The 24,576-nt window shown below is 41.4% G+C and overlaps 1 protein-coding gene across 2 annotated transcripts in view; it reads right to left on the bottom strand.

The window, feature by feature from the left end:
• Positions 1-621: 621 nt before the first annotated feature.
• Positions 622-24,576, bottom strand: part of PHGDH (phosphoglycerate dehydrogenase) — a 35,729-nt gene continuing 11,774 nt past the window's right edge. For both annotated transcript variants that reach the window (XM_072644525.1, XM_072644526.1), the window contains 7 exons: positions 10,789-10,921; positions 9,712-9,860; positions 7,734-7,886; positions 6,174-6,306; positions 4,052-4,182; positions 2,040-2,277; positions 622-957 (listed from right to left, as the gene is read on the bottom strand). In XM_072644525.1, the coding sequence (XP_072500626.1) occupies positions 803-957; positions 2,040-2,277; positions 4,052-4,182; positions 6,174-6,306; positions 7,734-7,886; positions 9,712-9,860; positions 10,789-10,921 (1,092 nt within the window). In that variant the 3' untranslated portion in view covers positions 622-802. The remainder of the gene's footprint in view (positions 958-2,039; positions 2,278-4,051; positions 4,183-6,173; positions 6,307-7,733; positions 7,887-9,711; positions 9,861-10,788; positions 10,922-24,576) is intronic.

The following is a 24,576-nucleotide window of genomic DNA, read 5'->3' as shown; positions in this document are numbered from 1 at the left end:
GGGGTCCATAGGTGTCCCCTGACTATCAAAGTGGACCACAATACAAAAAAAGGTTTGCCAGTAAGTAACTGGTGGATCGGAAGCCTGGCAGTGATAGAAAAGATAACAGAAGCGGGGGCTAGGTGAGCCTGTACCATCTGTACATGACTGGTTTATTGATCTGAGGGTCAAGATTTACATACTCTCTTAAGCAAGCAAGCAAGGTTGCTCAAGGTCCCACGAGAACATTTTTAGCTTACATCTTTTACTTCCTTATCTTAGTTCCCTCTGTGTAATAACCTCGGGGTGCACAATCAGAGTCAGAATGATCTCATCCTTGCTTATTAGGAGTGGAATGGTGAGCCAATCCTGAGAATATCAGCCTTCACACTAGTACAAATCTCAAGTACCTCACATTCCGGATTCCATCAGTACTGGCCCTCTACAAAGGTTAAATAATCTGGCTTTAGAAAAATCAGCAGTGGAAGCAATGCTTACGGGGGAATCAGACTTAATAGATATAATAAAGTCTGTGCCAGTCTCCAGTCACTTGCTTCCATCCAACCTGGCTTAGGACTCTCAATGCCCCATGATGGGCTTTCTTATGGCTTTGCAAGGGTAGAAGGACAGCAAGACACTGGCTTAGTTTCTGGTAGTTTCTTTATTAAATGATTATTTCCAAACTACAGTAAGGATGATTTTCTGGAATGGGAACAGTGTCAGAAGCCCCAGGCTCATGAAATGGCCCCTTCGCTGCTGATGCTGTCAGGGGTCTCTTTTTACTGGCTTTGCTTCAGAAGGGCCCTGGAAGGGGTGAGCAGATTTAAAAGCTGAACTGGAATGCCTCAGTCACATGTTGCTTCCATGCATCAAGGTTTGGCAGTAAGGAGGAGAGGCCCATGACATGCCATGCTTCCCCATCCAATACACCCGAGGTCTGGTAGGACAGCAGTTGCACCCCTGACTTTGCCAGAAGTCCTAGAAAAAGGAAAAAAAGAAGAGACTTGATTTGTCTGGGGATAAAAAAGTACAAAGAGGAGGCTGGACTCATAAGTTCATAGCTTTAGAGCTAGAAAAGACCTTAGAGGCCAAATACATCAACTCCTTCATTTTTCCTATGAGGAAACTGAGGCAGACAGTCAAGTAACTTGACCAGATTCAAACAACTAGCAACTGTTTGGGGTAGGGTTTGAACTCAGATCTTTCTGACACTAAATCTAGTATTCTATCTACTGGACTAAATCTATTATCCTATAATTCTGGTACTTTAGGGGATATGGAAGGAGTCTTATGATTCTGAAGACCATGGAGTAGCCTTCCTGTGATAGGTTCCCAGACTTAGAAGTGGCACTAGATTTTGTGGTCTAGGTCTCTGATTGGGACAGACCCAGGAAGTCTATGATAACTTTGGGCTTCACCTCTAAGGAGAAGTTCAGTTCCAAGGGATGGTCTATGAGGTTTGTGGCCACCACAGTATTCTATGATGATGAAGGAAATCAAGAGGATTGAGTTTCCAAGTCAGAACTCCTAGAAAGAAGGTACTATAAGAGCCTAAGAGTGGCAATATGGTGAATGGGAATGAGAAAGCCTAAATTCTAGGCTGCCAACTGGGCACAGGCAAATTTTACTAGTTACTCGATCTCTCTGGCTTTCAGACTTTTCACCTATAAAATGAGGGTGCTGGGTCATGTATGTCCTTGATTCTCAAATCTGGGCTTCACTTGGCTCTGAGAAACACATCCATTGGTTCCCCATGAGTTACTTCTTTGCAATGTCAGCCAGTCCCTTTGTCCATCCTATGCCACAAGAGCAGTCCCATGGGCAACCCCGCAGAATCTTTTATAGGGTGTTTAGGATTCAGATGATGACCTCTAGATCTCAGTGTAGAGATACCCTAAAATAAAGGAAAGATGCTGGAGGGGAGATGAGAGATACCTAGGGTACCTTAGACAGACACACAAACTCCATGGAAGGTCCCTTCCTATCTCCTTGTACGGTTACTGGTTGGTAGGTAGCCTAACGACTGTTGAGGCCAGGAGGGCAATAGGTATGACTCTTACCAATCATGGCGGGCAGCAGCTCTGGGTCAGAGGGCCGGGCCCTGTAGAATAGCAGGGGGAGATCCTGGCGGAGAGGCACTTCTGGCCTGAAGATGGCACCATTGAGTTCTTGCAAGACTGGAGTGGTGCCTTGGACTAAACCCACTGCCCTGTAAGGGGCACCTGCCAGGGAGACGGTTAGCAGGCTGTCCCCAGAGCTTTGATCCAGGAGGGAGGCTGAATTGTGTGTGGCAGTGACCTGGAGGCAAAAAAGCAGCAAAAGGTAGAAAGTTAGCCCCTTGGATATTGTCTCAACATCCATTCTACAACTCCAAACATACATCATGTTTTAGAACATGGATCCTCCTTAAAGAAACTCTTGGCTTAGGGAGAACCACGAGGCAGAAATCTGGGAGTGTTGACCTAGGAAATGTGGCATTCATTACAAAGCAGGATCAGAGATTCTCAGAGTTAGAACAGACTTGAGAGGGAATCTAGCTCATCCCCACACCTGTTCTGCCTACTCACTTCTCTGTTACTGTAATAAACTCCAGAAGTGGCTATTTAACTTCTTCCTGAAGACTCAAAGTCCTGGGGAACTCACTGCCTCTGAGGGAGTCCGTTCCATTCTGGAGCAGCTTTAACTGCTGGAATTGCTTTCCCTCTATTTAGAGATAAAAATCTTCTCCAACTTCTATCTAATGCCCTTGGTTTTGTCCTCTGAGATAAAAAATGGTTTTCCTATATGATATCTTTTCAAATACTTGAGGATAACTATTGTTACTTACAGGGGCATGCTGGTAAATGTTTAACTGCTGGCTCCCTAAAAAAATGTACATAAGACATACTTTTAAGTTTAATTTTCATTATTAATGTTTTCTTCTTTACTTTTTGAAGTCTAGACAATTAATAACACAATAACTGAAGTTCTGATTTGTATAGTTTGCTGATTTTATATAAATGCTCACACTGAAAATTTGACACTTGACTCCTGACCAGCAGCTTAGGTGGCAAAGCAGATAGAACACTAGACCACAGTCAGGAAGCACTGGGTTCAAAACCAGCCCTAGACACTTGCTGTGTGGCCCTGAGCAAGTCATTTAACCTATTTGCCTCACTTTCCTTATCTGTAAAAATGGGGATAATAATAGCATCTCCCTCCTAGGGTTGTTGTAGGGATCAAATGAGATAATATTTGTAAAATGATCTGTGAAACCTTAAAGTGTTTGCCATTATTATAATAGCAAGTGATTCTCAGTTTCTTAAATATTCCCAGTTCTTTCAACTAATCTTTGTATGACATAATTTCAGGCCCCCAATCATCCTGAGGTCCTGCCAATAGATGTACTTCACAGGGCAATAAATTTAAAGCTGGAAAGGACCTTATAGGCTACTGAGTCCAATCTCCTCACTTTATAGATGAGGAAGATGATGCACCAAAGGTTATGACTAGCTCAGGGTTACAGAGCTTGTAAGTTTTGGAGGCAGAATTTGAATCCAGATTCTACTGGTTCCCAGTATAGTGACCTATGCATTTACACCAAAAATCTTTCTTGGCTAGTGTCTTTTCCCAAATTCTGCTGGAAGTGGAAGAGTCTTTGGGGTATGTGGTAGGGTTAAGGTAGATCAGGAAAATTCACACCATGACCAGCACCCCCTCCTTTTAATTCTTAATTCAAAACTACCTTTAATGTTTGTGTAGATCCAATTTAACCTGTATAAAAGTATGAGAAAAAAGAGAGGCTAGAGAAGAGGGGAGGTGAGGAGTCCCAAAACCCAGGTCAGGGCAATTGCCATATAGTGTTTAGGAAAGGTTTGGTTTATGGATCAGAGTAGATGTGATTTGGAAGGCATCTCAGATTTGGGGAAAGACAAGAGAAAAGGGACACCTCTTAAAATGAGGCTGAGTAGTGCTGCTAAGACATTCTGCTCTGGAATACAAGGTGTTAATAATGCTGAGCTACTTCTTAGATTGAAGGAGAGAGAAATCTGTGAGGGCAGGAGACCAAAACTCTCAGGGAGATAAGACATACATTGAGTCCTGCCTCTTGCATCAGAAGCTTGGCATTCACCAAGTTTATTTCTGCCTGGGTGGTTGTTTCCTTTAGAAGGCCAACGATGACTGCTGGGCTCAGGGAGTTCCCCGCGTTCTTCAGAGATGAACCTGGACACAGAGAAAAGGTCAGTGCAATGTATGTCTAAATGGCATGTGTACATTGGGTGAGACCTGCCATTTTGCTTGGACAGCACCCAGGAGATGTGCTCTGAAAATCAGAGGTGGAAAAAAGAATTGTGTGTTGTCTAGGCCCTGGTGAGGGTGATGGTTCTGGGCAAAGGCAGCAACTGCTTGCAGGGTAACTAGTAGGCAAGGAGTGCCAGCCCCATGCCAGTGGGTGGCTCTGGCTAGAGGCCCCCAGTACCTTCCAGGTTCTATTTTCATCTTTTTCAAGGTGTGTTATCTTTCCTTCCTTCCTGAAAGCTTGATTCCATTCCTGGTCTAAGCTACAAAGCTCAGTGTCTTCCAGCTCCATCCTCCAAACAGAAGTATTCTAAGAATTACCAGGACCACCAGGCTGCCTGTCTTAAAACCACTGGTTTTTGGCAACACTGACAAATGAGTCAGGTCCTGGATCAGCCAAGGCACTGGCCCCATAGGAACATGAGGGAAGAATGGTAACCAGATCCGGCTAATGACAAAAGCTCTGGGTCTTGCAGAAGTAGTACGCAAAGCTAGGGATCAGGTATTTAGTCTGGGTAAAAGAAGACTCTAGGGATGACATGATTACTATCTTCAAACATCTGAAGTATTGCTACAAGTCTAAAGACTTGTTCTGAAGCTCCGGAATAGAGCTAGGATCAGAAATGGAAATTATAGGGAGGTAGATTTTGTCTGGGCAAGTCATGTAACCTCTGGGTGCCTTAGTTTCCTAATCTGCAAAATGGGGATAAATGTAGCATCTACCCTCTCAAAATGAATGTGAGAATAAAATAACATTTGTAAATAACTCTGTAAATCTTACAGGATTATATTATTAGAGCTATTATTATGTAATATCATACATACTAAAATATTACATTATAATTTTAATGGTGATGACAATGACGACTTGAGTGTGATTTCAGCAGCCACTCAGCTACACGGCTCTCCTCAGCTAGTCGACAAATCCTGTAGCTCTGTCTAAGCCCCCTCATATAGTTTCATCCAGGAGCTCGCCACTTACTCCACAGCTCATCCTGCTTTTGGACAGCTTGAACTGTTAGAATGCTTTCCTTCAATTTAGCCAAGATCTGCCTCCCTGTGACTTTATCACTGGTCCTGGTCTTTGGTGCTTTAGAAAACAAATCTAATTTCCATTCCTTCAGATGTGAGAAGCCAACTCTGGTGTTATCACTAAAATCTCCTTTTATCTCGATGAATTACTATCATTAGTAGTAACAACAATAAAAATTAGTAATTATATGAGCAAATATAATGCTAATAGTGGTACTCTATTAACAAAATCTCAAGGTAAAAAAAAAACTCTTCCTAAATATGGTTTCTAGACACCAGTTTATCCTGGTACTGCTTTCTAGATACATTTCAATGCTTCAATTTCCTTCTCAAAATATTTCTGATGTGTTCTGCTCAATGCAAGTCCAGGGGGACTCATATGTCATCTGGTAAAATCGACCTCTATCAATGTAGTCTAAGATTTCAAGGCTTTACATTCATGCCTGTTAGACTGTAATCTCATTCATTTCTGTTCCTTCTTTCTAGCCTGTTAAGATATTGGGTGACAGAATTGGAACCACAAAAGATATCACCCATTTCTTCTAGCTTAATGTCACCAGCGAATCCGATAGCTAAGGCCATCTGCACTTTTGACTAAACCACTGATAAACATGCCAAATAGGTCAGAGCCACAGAAAAAAATGCGTATGGCGCTGCCTTAGAGATGTCACTCAGGATTACTACCCTGTTTAGAAGAACCCATAAGAACCATTCCCTAAATAAAAGAGTCATGTTATCTGTTTTGGAAGCTAGAATTTATATGAGAGGTTTTCTCACAGCGGGATAATTCCTTTTCCCACCTTCTTTACCACACCTCAGTTTTTTTTCTTTTTTTTTTCCACACCTCAGTTCTTTTAGTAAGACAAAGTAAAGTCTGGGCTCACCCTGCGTCACTACTTGGATGGTCCCTCTGGGTGACCCAGCCCAGGCACGAATCAATGCACCCAGACCTTCTGCTAGACCAATCCAAGGCTTGGTGCTGGGGGAGAAGGCAGTGGTGAGGGCCTGAGCATTCACCTGCAGAGAAGAGAGAAGCAAGGGCTGAGGTTGATTAAGGGCACCAGTCAGTAATATTGTAGAGGGGATCTTTGGTCAGGCACAAGTTAGACTGGGACTCTAACTCTTATTAGATTCTGTGATTTTGCTATAGACAGCCAAGTATTCCAGGATCACTGAGGTCATCATAGAAAGCTTGATGGAGTAGGGAGTACTTGAGGTAGGCTTTCAAGAGTGGGTAGGCTCTTAGGAGAAATCAATTTGAAGTGAGGGGTTGGGGTGGTGGAGTCATATAGGGAAAAGAATCAAAGTTGGGATAAAATATTGTTTTTTGAGAAATGAAGGAGTACCATTATTGGTCAAAGAAAAGTCAGCACTGGGGATAAAGTTGCAGACAGGTAAAGAAAGACTTTAAATGTCAGGTTGAGGAGTCTGGACTTCATCCTATAAGGTTTTTAAGCAGGGGAGAAGCATGGTAAAATCAATGTGTGGTTGGCAGCAGAGTGCAGCCCATATTAAAGTGGGAGGTGGGTGGCCTAGTCAGATTCATTATCATTGATGAGTGCCTGGGCAAGGAGACAGAGATGGTCGGACTTGAAAGAATGAGAAGAAAGAGGAAAACCCACAATGGAGGAAACAACAGAATTCTGTGACTGACTGACTCCTCTGCTCTTCCAAAGCCAAAGATATTTGAGCCTAGCTGTCTGAGGAATGACAAGATAGTCAGGAGAAGAGGATTTAGCAAGCAGAGCAGGCAAACAATGATCTTCAATAGCATCAGAGAGAGGACACTGATGAGTATCCCAGGCCCTGAGTCTCTCTCTTTTGTAGCAATGGATTCCTGGAAATTTTGCTTTTCTTTTGGATAGGGGTTATGCATGAAGAAAGGTACAAAATTTACCAACATGGTGAGCAAGACAGAGCCTAGCTGGGGTGTTCTCTAATTCCTCTCCCATCCTCCTTCCTGCAGGAGTTAATTTCCCTGACCTAAAATCATGAGTTTTCAGTCACACAAAAGTCACCCAGTCTAGAGGCTTCTGGCCCCAAAGCTGCCAGAGCACCAGGGGGTGGAGCCTTTCATGGAGGGCCTGGGAAATGGCACTCTCTCTGTGCTAAGGAGCGCAATGTAGCAGGGTTGAGTCTTTCACTGCCTCCTTCCTACCCTCTCCCACCCACATCAAGCCTACCAGTCCATGGCCCAGACCCAAGGAAGCAGACACACACTTTCCCTTCTCCCTGGTCAGGCACCTCCTCCAGAATGTGGGGAGGGAGAATGTATTTCATTTATCCAAATCCCCAGACTGGGCATTGGTCCCAGGTCTCCCTGTCTCTCCCAATGCCCCCATGTCGCCTCTCCCTGCTGCTTCTAAGTGCAGAGTCTTTTGTTCTCCCACCTCTTCATTCTCCTCCCCTCTCATCTCTACTTCCCCAGCCAAGGTTATACTTACAACCCCAGACAAAGACTTCCCCTTCACCATGTCCACAAACTGAACTGCGATTTCTTCCCCACACCGGCTCTGGGCTTCCTTGGTGCTGGCACCCAAGTGGGGGCAGCTGATGACCTTCTCATGGTTCACCAGGGCCAGGTCTCGAGGAGGCTCCTACACAGAAAAGTCATTTCCATCAGAACATAGCTTGGGGTGGGATCTCAGAGGAGCCCAGATCAAGAACAACAAAGGAACAGCAAGCATCCTGTACTACCCTCTGCCCCATAGTGGGCAAAACAGGATTTAAAAAAACTACATTCAATGGCTAAGTGGCCTGTGTCTGGTTTATATCCACTAGAATCACAGATGTACTGCCCATGGACCTAGATAACTTCCACAGAGAGGACTGTGTGTAGCAGACAACTTTCCTGGAGTTTTAATTGTCTCCATCATCTTGGTCATTTCTGTAGCATATTAAAGTCTGTAAAGGACTTCACAAATACAACCAAAACCTCTTTCCTGAAACTCTTCCTCCTCTGAATGTTTATAGCCCTGAATATCTGGGATGCTCCTGCCTCATCATATGCTACCTTGGTTTTTAGTTAACTTTTTAGGTGGTTATTTCTTTTTATAAATCTTTTTATTGAGATATTTTCATTTTTATATTGTTTTCAATTCACTGTATACTCCTTCCCATTCTGTACTGAGGGTGGCAGAGAATAAGAAAGAAAGAAAAGAATGAAGGAAGGAAGGAAGGAAAGTGAGGGAGGGAGGGAGGCACGAAGGAAGGAAGAAAAGCATTTCAGTGTCACATCAACCATAGCTGATAGCATATTTAATGCTCCATATCTTTAGTACCTCAGTCTTTGCAAAGAAGTAAAGTAAGCAGCAGGAACATTATTATCCTTATTTTTAAAGTTGGAGTCAGGAAGACCTGTGTTTAAATCCTGCCTTGGTCACTTAGCAGCTATGTTACTCTGGGAGAATCTCTTAATCTCTTCCTCTGTACCTCAGTTTCCTTATCTGTAAAATGGGGTGAATAATAGTACCCACATCCCAGGATTGTTATGAGGATCAAATGAGGTAACAAATGTATGAAACCTTAAAGCCCTGTATAAATGCTAGCGGTTATGATTATTTACTATTATTAAATTAAGGAAACTGGACTCTCAGATAGGATGACACAGCCAGTTGACGTTTGGCTCAATACATTCAATACCTGGCTGAATCAATCAGATGAGCACTAGCAAATGAAGCAGGAAGATGGGCAATGGGTCGACAGATGGGTCAAACACTTCTGAGTATGGACCCAACTGGATTAAAATGTAATTGGGAAATAGTTAACAAAACAAATAAAAATACAACAGAACACAGATGATGTTAGTATGTGGCTTTCTAAGTCCGTATGTGGTCTCCATTTCTATTGGAGGTTGACACCACTGCTCTAAAGGAAGGGGGACCCTGATTAGGGAAACTTCTTGTATCTGTATAAGTTGGTACCTTCTTTATAACTTGTAGTATTAGAGAATTTCTTAGAACACTGAGACGCAGAGTGAGTTGTCCAGGTTCACACAGATGGTACGTGTCAGAGGGAAAGACCTGAACCAGATCTTCCAGGCAAGTTCTCTATCCACTATACTAAGTTACCTCTCACTATTACTACTTGCCTATTCTGCTTCTGGGCTCCTGAAGGTACTCAGTTGACTCTGAAAGTCAATATACCCAACAGAAAATAGAATCCCCCTCAAAGGCCTATCCCTGTCTGAGAAGCTGGGGGAGCAAGAATGGAGAAGAGAGGCTAAGTCATTTCTGCTTGTTTTGGATGAATATCAGGCATTTTGGATACAGATACCCCATTTCTCACATTCCCCATACTATCCTACAGATTTTGGTCTTTGGAATGCAGTCACATTAGTGAATGCTCTAGTGACAAAAAATGGGGTTGCATTCAGCTTTTGACTTGTCTTCCTCCTCATTCCACACTAAGCCCGGTACTTACTTCTGTGAACACATCCAGGGCGGCCCCACCACAGTGGCCTGACTCCAGGGCACGCAGCAAGGCTCCCTCATCCACGATTCCTCCTCGAGCACAGTTCACTACACGGACCCCCTTCTTGCATTGGGCAAAGGTGTTGTCATTCAGCAAACCTGGGGAAGAGGAAGGAGTTTTCCCATGAGCCAGGCTGCCTTCCCTGTCCTCCCCTTCTCACCAAGACATCTCTGATTCCTCAGATCCCTTCATTATGGAGATGTATCTTTCTTCTGCTATATTTGAGTTCCATTACCCAGATACTCAAGTCCCTCCTGCTAAAGAGCAGCCCTACCTTCTTTACCCAAAAGACCCCCAGTTGCCCTCATTATATAACTGTACTGGACTATTGCAATGGGTCTGTCTGCTTCAAGTCTTTCCCCAGTTCCAGCCATCTTCCATTCAGCTGGCACAGTAATCACCTTAAAGCACAGGTCTGACCAAGTCGCCAGCCTACTCAATAAAACTCCAGTGGCTCCTAATCACCTGCAGGATCAAATTTTATATCCTTTTTGGCATTCAAAGTCCTTCATAACCCCTGGCCTTGCTTTCCAGTCTTCTGACTCCTTATTTAGTCTCCCCAGCCATCCTGCAATCCAAAGATTTATTTGCTCTTCTTTCCGTTCCTGGCATAAGACATTCTATCTCCTGATTCTGTGCATCTCTTCTGTCCCTCATGCCTTAAATGTTCTCCCTCCTCAAGTCCACTTCCTGGCTTCCTTTAAGACCCAGATAAATTCATTGCCACCCTCTATAGGAAACTTTTCCCATTCCCCTTCAATGCTAGTGCTTTCTTTCTGTTGATTATCTCCAGTTTATACAGTATACACTTTGTTTGCGCACAGGTGTTTCCATGTTTCTTTACCATTAGACCATTAAGTCCTTGAGAGCAGGAACTGTCTCTTACTCTTTTTTGTTTCTACAGCATATAACATAATCCCTGATACATAGTAGATATTTAATAAATATTTAACTGACTGACCAGTGCACTCATCTCGTCTTCTGGAGTCTATGCCCAGCCCAAGACAAGAAGACTTAACAACGTACCTGTTGTTGAAGGCAGAAGAGGTGTATGTACAGTGATGAAGTCACAAATGGGCCATATCTGGTCCAGAGGCAGCTGCTGAACACCAAAGGATGCTGAAATCTCTGGAGAGATGATAGGGTCATATCCCACTGTCTGATAATGGAAATAGAAGTAGGGTGGAAAGAAGGGGAGGAGGGAGAGCAGAGAGAGGGATGAAAGAGAAGAGAAAAAGAGAAAAAGAAGGGGGGATGAAAAATAGAGGATTAGATGGAGAGAAAAGGGAGGGATAGAAGATAGGAAGAAAGAGGAGAGAGAGAAAAAAAAAGACAAAGAAATTAAGCAATATAGGTCCAAACTGACACAATTCCTGTAATAAAAGTATAGCTACCCATTATGGTCCTTGGGTGGAAATAATATTCTCACAGGAAAAAGAGGAAAGAAAATTGTACTCTTTTTCAAAAGAACAACGCAATCAAATGCCAGCTGCTTCAGAATTAGGAAGACCTGGGTAGGTCAAAAAAGAAAGAAGATGAAAGAAAAGAAGAAACTGGGTCAGACTGGGAGCTAATAACACTTGGACAAAGGTCTCTCCCAGAGAAGGAGGAGCAGGGTTTACCTCTTGAGGAGGCTGAGTCGGTAGATTTCAGGAGCGTGTGGAATGTACCTTGCTTTCTGCAAGGCCAGCAGCAGATCCACAAGTTTGCTGATACTTAAAATTCCCTTAATCCACAAAGTCCTTTTATCTTATAATGAGTAAATAAAGATGAAAATGCAAATCAACCTGGAGAAAGAACTGATTGATATGGATTAGACCTGTGATTTCACTGATAAATGGGATTCCTAATCGAGGATACTCCCTCTACAATGCAGGTGAGCAAGCACCTTTTCTGTGATTTAGTCTTAAGCACTTACTGTTAAATCACTTGCTCAGGTCACATAGCCAGTAGTTGTCAGAGGCTGGACTTTCTATCTACTACACCTGCTGATGGGGAAGTTGGAAGGAGTGTCAGAGGATACTAGATTTGAGGCTAGAAGGAAAGTTAGCACCACCTAGTCCAACCCCTTTATTTGACAGATCAGGAAACTGAGACTATGGGAGCCTATGACTTGCCTAAGGTCTAAAGGGAATAAGCAAGAGGGGCAGGGTTCAAACCCAGGTCCTCTGACTCAAATTCTAGTGCTCCTTCCACTGTATCATGTTCTCTGGACATTCTTATCTTTATCATCTCATTCTTCTCATCTTTTTCAAAGAGTTTCAGATAGAAATATTCCTGGAAGAAAGTGCTTTCCTGTTACACACACACACACACATATATAGATGCACACAAACATACAAAACACACACACCTATAAAATTCCTGGATGGTCTACATATATTACAAAGGTGGGCAAAAAGCTACTTCTTTTGGACAAAAACATCAGGGTGAAAGCTCACCCTCTGCAACTCTCTGAGAGCATCCTGGTAACATCTCCAGTAGCAGAGAGGACAGCAAGGGTGATACGTAGCCCACCTATTTCCGCAGGCAGGTCTCCATGCTTTGCAAACACTTTGTTCCATGAAGCGTGGAGAATGAGAATATTTGGAATGGTGACGCCTACTGAAAACATCATTCTTCAGTTTTTATGAATCAGACTCATATTGATAGGCATTATATTTTTTACAGACTTAAGTAACCGATCACACAGTCTCTACTATGCCTTTGCATAATCTTTGTTACTGCTGCTCAGTTAAACAACTGAGCATGTCTAGATTCAGTCATGTCTAGATTTTTCATAATCTCACTTGGGGATTTCTTGACAAAGATACTGGGGTGGTTTGCCATTTCATTTGACAGATGAGGAAACTGAGGCAAACAAGGTGAAGTGACTTCCCCAAGGTCACACGGCTGGGGTTTGAGGCTGAGTTTGAGCTCAGGAAGACTCAGGCCTAGCAGTCCATCCACTCTGGTGTTACCTAGATGCCCTTGTATAATCTGCATTTCCCTAAGTTCAGAAACCTTGAGATAAAGCTTCTGTAGTTTCGTGTAGTGGCAACACCACCATCACAAACTCTTCATTAACACACTAAAATCTGCAGGACTGGGCCATTTGTCTGAGGTTTCTTTGTCAGTGTAAAGTGTGTGCAGATATCACTCATGGAGGGCCTTTGGATTCTGCTTTTGCATCTCATTCATTTTACAGGATCCTTCAGGAAGTAAGCCACTTAGGGATAAGGTTCAACAAAGGCATGTACTTTTTATGAACTTTGCCTATTATTATTCAGTAAAGTGACATCTGCCTAATCCAAATGTTTATGACTTTTAAAGTTGATATAATTTGTTATTATGCAGTAGGCACTTCATGACATCACAGGACTGTAGATTTAGGGTTTAAAGGGACTTTAGAAGGCAATTATACCCCTCTCTTACAAATGAGTAAACTGAGGGTTGGAGTGATTTCATAGGATGATAGGTTTAGCTCTGGATGGTATTTTTCAGGCCATCTAAACTGGCCTTGTCATTTTACAGATAAGGAAACTGAGGCTCAAGAAGAAAGGATTTGCCCAAATTCACACAAGTAGAAAGTAGCAAGGACACATTATGACTTTAGGTGCTATATACCAAACCCAGGGCTCTTTCCACTGCTCCTCACCCAGTAATCCTGCACTGAATAATTTTGCCCATGTATTTTCTTTTTTTCTGTCAATAACTTTTAGAGTAGAGACCCACAGTTGGCTCTCTGAATCAGAGTTATGAATAATTTAGTGATTTTTCTTGCATGACTGAGAGGAGGGATTTTAAGAGGAAGCTGAAGTCTGAAACAGCCACTGCACCTGTGAGATCTGACACAGAAGAATTTGGTTGACTGGCTCACAATAGGAAAGAGTGATCCCTGGAGAGAGTGAGTTGTGCCAGAGAAGTCGTTTCTAGATTCAGAATGGAGAAAAGTCTCTGAAGCTGCTTAATTAGAACACTCATGTCCCCGAATATTGAGTAATTATAGATTTTGGTGAGGCCCTCGTGCTCCCCCTCTGGAGGGGGTGGGGCAGAGAGGAAAAGTGGAAGCTGAAGAGGACCAGAAATTAATCTTGCCTGAGTTGGAGTAGTCTTGTGCATTCCAGCCATGGTGATGGTGGTGGGGGATCTGTCTCTCAGAAGTCTGCAGTGATTATAAAGACTTACAAAGCCTGAATGGGTGCATATCACTGCAAATATCTGGTCAAAGGCCAAAGGCACATGGAATGGGGTCACCTTTCCCTCAGCAGGGCAGCATGACCCCTCAGGAATGTGCTGGACAGCTCTGTCCTTGGCTCTGATTGGGGAAGAGACAGGCAACAGGTGGATAGGATGACGAAGTATCTTACTTATTCTCTGATTGTCCTCATATTCCTCATGCATGGATTGTTGTTTTTCAGTTGTTTCAGTCATGCCTGACTCTTCATGACCCCATCTGACATTTTCTTGGAAGAGATATTGGAGGGGTTTGCCATTTCCTTCTCCAGCTCATTTGAAAAATGAGGAAACTGAGGCAAGCAGGATTAGGTGAATTTTTCGGAGTCACACAGCTAGCAAGAGGTCAGATTTGAACTCAGGAAGATGAATCTTCCTGACTCCAAGTCCGGCATTCTATCCACTGTACCATCTAGCTGCCCATGTATGGGTAGAAAGAGTCACAGTTATTAGAACACAAATATAGAGTTAGGGGACCTCAATTTACTTATAGTCTGTGCTCAAAATTCTCCAAGGGCTCTTCCTTGCCTGTCAAGTTCAGCCCCTCAGTCTAGCATTTGAAGCTCTTTACATTCTGGGGGCCCCCTATATTTCTAGCCTTATTCACACTGTTATTCCCTTCCACATAATCCAAATAACTCATCTGTATTACTCAATCATTCATATATTTTACATACTCAACTCCTCATATATTTCCTGCCTTTTCCTGCTTTCATGTCTTTAATTATGTCACCCATCCTTAGGATATTCTAAGTCTCTCCTGCCCCTTCCTCCTTTAAAGCCTTGCTCAGAAATTACACTCCTCCAGTCATTCTTTGTTCATCTCTGTTACTATTACTAGCTAGCGTTTATATAGCACCTACTATGTGCTAGGTAATAAGCTAAGCACTTCCCCAATATTATGTCATTTGACCCTCACAAAAATCCTATGGAGGTACTGTTATGACCCCCATTTTACAGATGAGGAAACTAAAGAAAAATAGAGAAAAGTGACTTACCCAGGGTCACATAGTTATTTTAGTGTCTGAGGCTGGATTTAATCTCATGTCATCGGGACTTCAGAGTCAGCATTTTATCCTTTATGTAATCTAGCTGCCTAGTTGGTAATGCCCTTCCCAAATGAATTTAAAAAGCTCTAAATTTGTGTCTTATCTATGCTTTAATCATGACTATGTGTTATTTTGTACTGTTGTTATCAATTTGTGTTATATTTCCCTATTAGATACTATTCTATGAGGACAAGGACTATATTTTGAACCAATTAAAAAACCATCTACTAGGAGCCTAATGTGTGCAGAACACCATTTTTGACTCTAGTGGAGGTGAAAAAAATTTATATAAAACATGGTTCGTGTTCTCAAGGAGCCTTATTTAACGCTTGTATCTCCTTTGGCAATGTGTGCAGGAGTCTGTACAAAGTGAATTCTTGGTAGGTACTTGCTAAATGAATAAATGAAGAATATATTTCCCAGAAGTCTTTCTGAGCACTCATCCTATAACCTTGTCCGATTTCCATATGATGAGTGGAGACAAAGGAGAAATATTTCTAGGAGCCTTGGTAACTGTCTTAGGACAAGTATTACAGATTATGTAAGTGACAGCGATTATATCAGACGGATTCAAAATATAGTCCTTGGTCTCACAGAGTAATATCTAATAGAGAGATACAACCCATCCATTGATAATAACAATGTGAAATAAAACATGATTGTGATCAGTGCATAGATGAGGCACAAACAAAATGCTTTCTGAGATCATTTGTAGTTCAACGCCTAAGACATTAGCAAATATATTATACTGAGCAAAGCAGGCCATTAGTACCTGAAAATGCAGTTATTCCTTCACATAGTTGGACAAGGGCTCTGACCTAATAGCATCAACTACAGAGAACAGACAGGCAAAATTTCCAAATCAGCGCAGAAAATCTAGGACTGATCAAGTCAGACAAGGAATAGATAAATGGAAGAGATCCCTGGAAAGCATCACCCATGGCACCCTAGGACAAAGTTTCAGCCTTTGGAGATGAGGGAGAAGAAATAATTTTACTTGTTTGGGTGAAAGAGTGAGAGTGAGAGAGAGAGAGAGAGAGAGAGAGAGAGAGAGAGAGAGAGAGAGAGAGAGAGAAAAGCTAACTCTATAAACATCCCTAGCCAATGGATCACACTAGGGCTTATGGAGCCAGCTCCCTCTGCCAAAAATGAAGAAAGTCAGCTCAGAAAACACTACTGATCACTAAGAGTCTCCAGGAAGGAAGAGCCCTGATATTACAAGCCCTCTCTGTTTGCAGAATAATATGCTGGCTGAAACAATGACCCAGTTCATTTTTTTTAGCTCAGGGAGCATAGGGGTGCCTGTGTGTGTGTGTGTGTGTGTGTGTGTGTGTGTGTGTGTGTGTGTGAGAGAGAGAGAGAGAGAGAGAGAGAGAGAGAGAGAGAGAGAGAGAGAGAGAGAGAGAGAGAGAGAGAGAGACAAGAGCAGTGTAGAACACTGATGCCAGAGTGAGGATTCCACCAAATGAAATTGCAGGCAGTAGATGTTGGTGGGAAATTGCAAGCTATATGGACAGAGTAAGTGATATGCATTTTCCAAAAGGAAAATGAAAAAGCAAAATGAAAAAGAAAAATTTACCACCTTCTTTTTCTTCTTATTCTTTTTTTCCTTTTTAACACCTGGACTTTAAGCAGAGGTTCTGTGTGATTCCCCAGAAAGGAGGAATCATGGCCTGCTCTGCAAATATTCCATTGGGGGCTGATATTGTAGGTAGCCCACCACCTAACTAGGTGCCTTTCCCTACTCTTCCTTGATTACCTTAAGCAAATCACACTTTCAGTTTCTGCCTAAGGTACTGGATGAAGGCAAGGGCATCTTCGGTTCTATGATATTCCTTGACCCAAACATTCTTTAGCATTACACATTCCCATTTAAATTTGAATCTTTTTAAGTTTTGTTTTTGCTGTTTTGCCCTGTATTAATTACATTTATAAATTATTTACATGTAAATATATATCATATGTATATATTTAGTCAGAAAAGTATGTGTTTATAATATTGGCATTTGCTTATAAATTTTCTGCTTTTTGGCATATGGTCAATATTTGTAAAGATGCCATAAACAGCTGAGCAATATGTATACACCATCCTCTCAGTCACTCAGGCTTGGCAACCTAAATTTCATCCTCAACTCCTCACTTTTCAATTCCATATCCAACATATTAACAAAGCCTAATTATTTTTATCTTCATAGCATTCATATATGCTTCTTTCTCTCCTCTGATGCTGTGAGCTCTCTGGTGCAGTCTCTCATCACTTTATGCCTGGACTGTTGCAATAGTCTGCTGGTGAGTCTCCCCTATACCAGTACATCCACTCTTTATCTTCCTAAAGTATAGGTCTGACTATGTCATTCCCCTATCCAAACTCTAGTGGTTCCCTGTCACCTCCAGGGTCAAATTTAAAACCCTCTTCCTGTTATTAAAAGCCCTTCACTATCTCTCCCACCCTTATCTTGCCCTTGCCCTTTGTGTCTCTCCCCCATCATATTCTGTGAGTCAGTGACACTGGCTTCCTTGCTGTTCTTCTCACAAGACACTCCATTTACTGGTTTTGAACATTTTCACTTGCTATACCTCATTTTTGGAATTCTCTCCTGTCTCCTCTCTGTCCACTGGATTCCCTGGTTTCCTTCAAGTTCCAGATAAAAGTCCATTTCCTATGAGAAGCCTTTCCTAATTTCCTTAAGTTTTGTCCCTCTGAGGCTACCTCCAATTTATCCTGTCCAAATTGTGTTAGTACATAGTTGTTTTCATGTTGTCTCCCCCATTACATTGTAAGATCCTTGAGAGAAGGGACTGTTTTTTGCCTTTTTATTCCCAGTGCTTAGCACAGTTTCTGGAACACAGTAGGTGCTTCATAAATGCTTAGCTGATTGTTCCCATTCATTAATGTCCAGAGATCTATCACATCTAATTTTTCTAACAATACACTCAGGTCTTTAACTTCTTTCCTGTTTATCTTTTCATTATATTTACCTAGTTCTAAAACACACATATATACAGTTAATATAATTCTGTTATTTATCATGAATTTAAGCATAATATACAATTACCTCTTTTAATTGTCCATTTTTTACTCTTGTCTTGAGGATATGATTGTTACCTTTTTAAAAATAAAATTTACTTGAGGCACAATAAATTCTGCTTCAAGTAACTCCTGATTTTAACTTAGTGTAAATCTTTAAGTTTTATGTATGTTTCTTTTTAAATACTGTTGAATTCTGCTTCTAATTCATTTTGCTACTTTCTTCCATTTTATGTATGAGTTCATACCATTTACATTCATGGTTATGATTGTTAATTGTGTTTTTCCCTTCATCATAACTTCATCTACTTTTCTCCCTCTTCTATAGCTCCTCCATCTCTCCTTATAAAGAGGGTGGAGAAAGAAAAGGAATGTGGTCATCACTAAGAACCTGCACTGAAAGTTGTCCAGTCCCACTCCTGTGCTCCTTCTCCCTTCTAGTCAAAAGCCTGATCACTGGTTCTTGTACTTTTTATTTCCTTTTAATTCTGTTTATCACACTCTCTGAAGTTGGTTTTGCTTGTGACAAATGTAGATTTATCTTTAAGAAATCCTTTCTCTTTAACCCCTTCTTCCTATCCTATCCCCAACTGTTTTAAATGGGGATAGCAATAACTCTTAACTCAAGGGTTTTGTCTGAAGATCATAGGAAATGATATATATCAAACACTTTGCAAATACTAAAGCTCTATATAAATGATAGCTAGGGCTGGTTACCCTCTTCCTTTGTGTATCCTCTCTAAGCACCTAAAGGGTTCTGGTCACCTTCTTGTGCAGACTTGAATTGGTAGGAGGAATTTATTGGTGTTTCTCTTTAATTTTTTAAAAATCATTGTTCCATCTGGTGTTCTTTTAGATCTCTGGAGGAGTGTTTGTGCAATAACTGGTCTCTCATGTCTTGGTTTCAACTGAAAGTTTGACTCATATCCGCTATTAATGAAATGACATCAGCCCAAAAGTCTCAGTACCCCATCCAAGATTTGTCCCACTAGCCCCTAATCTCTCGCAGATACAGAAAGGCTCTATGAGCACCTAAATGTAGAACTTGGAAGAGAAAGTTGATTAAAAAAAAGGCATTGCTGAGAGATATCAGCCAGGTTTTATAAGAAATTCCTGAAACAATAAGAAAAGATCCACCTTGGTCTGTTAATTGATAGAAGGGGCTTGTTTCTCCAGAGTGTCCCCAAAAGGCACATATTATTCTACATAATTTGTTCCTATAGAGAAACGTTAAATGGGAGGATTTCTGTTGATCCCAAGGACAGATGAAATAATTCAGCAAGGAAACCATGAAGCATTCAGAGAGACTGAAAAACCCTACACATCAGTCTATACTGATGGTCTCTCTACAGAGTAACTGTGGGGCCATTGCAGGATAAACCCACATTTAAGAGAAATAGGCAGGCCTGTACTCCCAAGGAGTCCAGGCATACCCCTCTCTACAGCAACTCTGACCTATTTTCAAATTCAAATGCCCCTGGGAAAGGCCCCATCTTAGTCCACAGCTAATGTCTTAATTACCAGACATAATGACAAACTGCTGTTGAAGCTGTGAACTTCTTCAATCACTCTGGAAGGTAACTTGGAGTTATGAAAAAATGACTTAAAATGTATAAATTCTTTGCCTCAGAAATTTCCATTTTAGGCACACAGCCCCAGGCAAAGACAGAAAGAAAAGCCCCATGTACAAATAAATATTCGTAGTACTACTTTTTTTTGGAGGGGTGTAGAAAAAAACTAGAAATAAAGTAGGTAGTTACTGATTGGAGAATGGCTAAAAAGACTGTGCTTCATGAAGGCAACAGAGTATTTTACTGTAGGAATATAAGAAATGAGGAATATGAGGGAGTTAGAGAAACATGGGGTAAAGTAAGTAGAACCAGGAAAACAATATGAAAAGTGGCTAACAATAATATAAATAGAAAGACCAGTGAAATGACACTATTTAATCTTGGCTCTATCTATTGGGACAGGGAGGGGGAACCTGTGACCTTGAGGCCGCAGATCCTTAAGTATAAAGGTCACATGTGGCCTCAAGGCCACAGGCTCCCCACCCCTGTATTAGGTGAACAAATGCACTTTACTTGTTTTACTGGAGATAGAGGATAGTGGGTGGGGAAGTTTGAGGATGTTGTCAGATGAGGTTGAAACATCAGTTATTTTGTTAAATATTTTAAAATCTTTGTTAACCAGGGTCGGCAGAGGTGGTAATATTCAGAAATTAAAGAATTACGAAGACAACTTCAACAATCATCAGACAGTATCTTAGCAGAGATTAAATCCGAGCTAACATCTCATTGTCTACAGGAAGCCTTCCCCAATTCCTCTGAATCTGAGTGCCCTCCCTCTGTTGATTATTTACAATTTATCTTGTCTCTACCTTGTCCATACAAGCTGTCTGCATGTTGTCACTCCTCCCCTCCCCATTATACTGTGAGTTTCTTGTCTTTTATCTTTCTTTGTATCCTCAATGCTTAGCCCAGAGCCTGGCATACTTTTGTTGTTCAGTCCTTTTCCAGCTGCATCTGTCTCTTCGTGACCCCATTTGGGGTTTTCTTGGCAGAGATACTGGAGTGGTTTGCTGTTTCTTTCTCCAGCTCATTTTACAGATAAGGCGACTGAGGCAAACAGTTAAGTGACTTACCCACAGTCAGACAACTGGAAAGTGTCTGGGGCCAGATTTGAACTCAGGAAAATGAATCTTTCCGACTCCAGGCTGGACACTGTATCCACTGTGCCATCTAGGTTGCCTGGCATACAGTAGGTCCTTAGTAAATATTGGTTGGCTGACTAACAATCAATGGACGCTATGAACCAGAGGATAAGATCTGGGTCTGGGCAGACCCCTAGTCATACTCAATAAACTCCAATAATTCTCTTTCAGCTTCAGGATTAAATTCAATATCTTTTGTTTGACATTCAAAGCCTTTCATAACTTCTTTCCTCCCCCATACCTTTCCAGTTTTCTTAGACTTTACTCACCCCTAATATACTCTGTGAACCAGTGACACTGGCCTTACTACTATTCCTTGAACAAGATACTCTATCTCTGGACTTTGGATGGTTTTCACTGGTTATGTCCCATACGTGGAACACTCTCCCTCATCTGTTTCTCCTGCCTTCATAGGCATCTTTAAGTCCTAGTTAAAGTTCCATCTTCTACAGGAAGCCTTTCCTGATCCCCCTTAGTGTTAGTACCTTTCCTCTGTTGATGATTTCCCCATTTATCCTGTATATCTTTTATTGTACACATTGTTTACACATGGTCTCCTCCACATCTGCTTTTGGTCCTCAATGTAGAGAAAAGGAACCATCAGCTACTAGAACTCCCAGTGTCTCCTGTTTTTCTTCCTCTGACCTTTATCCATGAATGTTCCTCTTGGGAAACCAAAGCTTCTGTAAAGGAAAAACTTCACTTATGTGTCAGGCACTGTGCTAAGTGCTTTACAAATATTATCTCATTTGATCTTCACAACTCCAGGAGGCAGGTATTCCCATTTTACAGTTCAGGAAACTGAGGTACATGTTAAGCGACTTGCCCAGAGTCACAGGTCTAGTAAGTATACAAAGTAAGATGTGAACTCGGGTCTTCTTGATGGCCCAATACCATAATTTTTTCTAGGATTTCCTTGACTTGTAGTCACTTGTACCTTGGTTAAAAACTGACTTTCAATTATTCAGGCAGGAATGGAGGCTGGGCTTTTGGTTTAGCATTTAAAATTCATCGTGGTTGACATTTCCAGCTGGAGTTCCAGGCTGTCTTTGGGGCCCAGAGTCATGGCAGGGGATGTGCTATCTATGAAGGTCTGTTCTCTCAATGAACCATATTTGTCTTCACAAATATGGTAAAAGTCCAACATCTTGCACGTACACCAGGCATATCAGATTTCTACTTCAGTTCTCCTGCTACCTCTGTTCTCTGAAGCTCAGAAATTCCCCATTTGAGCTCAGTCTTATTATTTTATATTTTAATTCATAAATTTATTTATTTAAGTTTTTAACATTCATTTCCATAAAATTTTGGGTTCCGAATTTTCTCCCCACTTCTCCCCTCCCCCCACCCCAAAACCCCGAGCATTCTAATTGCCCCTCTCACCAGTCTGCCTTCCCTTCTAACATCCCTCCCTCCCCTTATTCCCATCTTCTCTTTTGTCCTGTAGGGCAAGATAACTTTCCATACCCTATTACCTGTATTTCTTATTTCCTAGTTGCAAGAACAATACTCAACAGCTGTTCCTAAAACTTTGAGTTTCAACTTCTCTTCATCCCTCCCTCCCCACCCATTCTCTTTGGAAGGCAAGCAATTCAATATAGGCCATGTCTGTGTAGTTTTGCAAATGACTTCCATAATAGTTGTGTTGTGTAAGACTAACTATATTTCCCTCCATCCTATCCTGCCCCCCATTGCTTCTGTCAGTCTTTTTATTTTTAATGTTTTCTTAATGCTCTCATACATAATTTTTTTTAACATTACTGTTACTTCCCAATGATTCCTGCCTAACTTACCCCACCCAGCTCCGCTAATGAAGTATAATTAAATCAAACAAATCAACACATTGACTATATATGATTGTTTAGGTATTATTCTGCACATTTTACCCCTTCTTTATGGAGAGGCAGTCTTTTTTAGTTTAAAAATAAAAAGGTCCCCAAAGTGTTGTTCTTCTAATAAGAAGATAAGACATCTAGGAACCAGCTAAAACATTTAGGAACTAAACAAGCATATTAAATAAAACCCATTTTAAAGTGCTTTCAAATGGTCAGATATAATGATCTTTCTCCCCCCTATGTATCTGTACAAGTGGGCAGAAGAAGGAGCAGGATGTATCATAGTCACAGGTAACTAAAGCTTAACCTCACAGAAAATTAAGTGTTTTTCATTTAAAGGGAAAAATTCCTTTTTCCTCTGAAACCTAAATGAAAACTGTAGATCTGAAACTAGGAAGGACCTCAGGGGACATTTAATCAAATTCTATTTAACGACTGAGGAAACTGAGGTTAAGTGACTTTTCCCAGGTCATCCAGGTAGTAAATGTCAAAAGCAGCACTTGAATCTCTGACTCTAGGGCTAGTGCTCTCTCCACTATACCACAGAGGAAACTAGAAGGTGTCCAGGGCAAGAAGAGGCAGACCTGAGAAATCAATCATCTCCCCCTTAGCTGAGCAACAATGTGGAAAGATAAGGGAGGTTTTGTTGTAATAATGCAATCTTAAAAATATAATAATAAATGCTGATCAGTTAGCCTGAGAAAAGAAAGAGAAGGGAGATTGACAAAATAAGGTTTGGAAAGTGGAAGCAGGGTCTCCTTATCTACAACCCAAAGAAACATTGGTGGTCAAGGTAATGGGATTTGGAAAATGATTCAGAGATGAATGTTGTTGTTCAGTCGTTTCAGTCATGTCGAACTCTTCCTAATCTCATCTGGGGTTTTCCTGGCAGAGTTACTAGAGCAGTTTGCCATTTCCTTCTCTAGCTCATTTTATAGATGAGGAAACTGAGGCAAAGAGGGTGAAGTGATTTGCCAAGGGTCACTTTGGCTGCTAAGTGTCTGAGGCTGGATTTGAACTCTAGTTCAAATCTGAAGACTAGTCTTCCTGACTGCACTATAGTTACCTAGCGGCCCCTCAGAGTAAGAAGTGGAAAAATCTCGAAGGGAAGGCATTAATATTGAGAGGGCCCATATGGGGAAAGGCCTCATGAAAAAGATGGGATATGAGACAAGTCTTGAAGGAAGAAAAACAGAGGGGAGGAAGAAGAACATTCCAGGCATAGGGGACTGTCAGTGCTAAAGCATGGAGCTAGAAAATGCATTCTTCTATGCATGGAATATCAAGAAGGTTTTTTGCTGTTTTTTTGGAGACAGAAAAACTGGGGCATCTTCATGGGTTGAGGTGTGGTTTATAGCAGTCCCAAATGGAATCATTATAGGGCATCAGTAATGGTTTCCAAGATTATCTCACCTTGTTCCGGTAGGAAGGAAAGCCAAACAGACTTACCCTATGCTCCTTATTGGCACAGACTTCCTCCCAATCTCAGGTAGAACTGGATTTATTATAATTACTCAAGTTCTGAATGAGAACTCTGATGCAGGGGGTTTACTATCATAACTCCCACTGGCATGTTTTACTATCACAAAAACATTGTTGGAAATAGTAGGTATGACATTAACATTTCTAGACAAAATGGTGGTCTCGTACCAGCATTTATCAGGTTCTGAGCCTCATTGTGAGATATTACAAAGTTCCATGCAGAATATTCCTAAGTAGTCTATGAAAATTAAAAAGCAGAATGCTCCCCTGCTACTAGATGATCAAATGAAGGGTTTTTCTTAATTAATGAAAGTGAGAATTTAGGAGATCTAAGTCCCATTTCTTCATCCTTTGGGGTACTGATTTTATGTCTGAGTTGAACCATATCTAAGGATGCCAAAGTTCCTGGCACCAACTGACTCCCTTTACCCTTTTTGCACAGGTGTACCAAGGTGAGCAGTCTTGTTGGTTTATCCTATAGCACCTGAGAAA

This window comes from Notamacropus eugenii, chromosome 2, assembly GCF_028372415.1.
Source record: "Notamacropus eugenii isolate mMacEug1 chromosome 2, mMacEug1.pri_v2, whole genome shotgun sequence".
NCBI classification, from domain to species: domain Eukaryota; kingdom Metazoa; phylum Chordata; class Mammalia; order Diprotodontia; family Macropodidae; genus Notamacropus; species Notamacropus eugenii.
The sequence above is the reverse complement of the archived record's forward strand: the minus strand, read 5'-3'. Positions and strand labels throughout refer to the sequence as shown.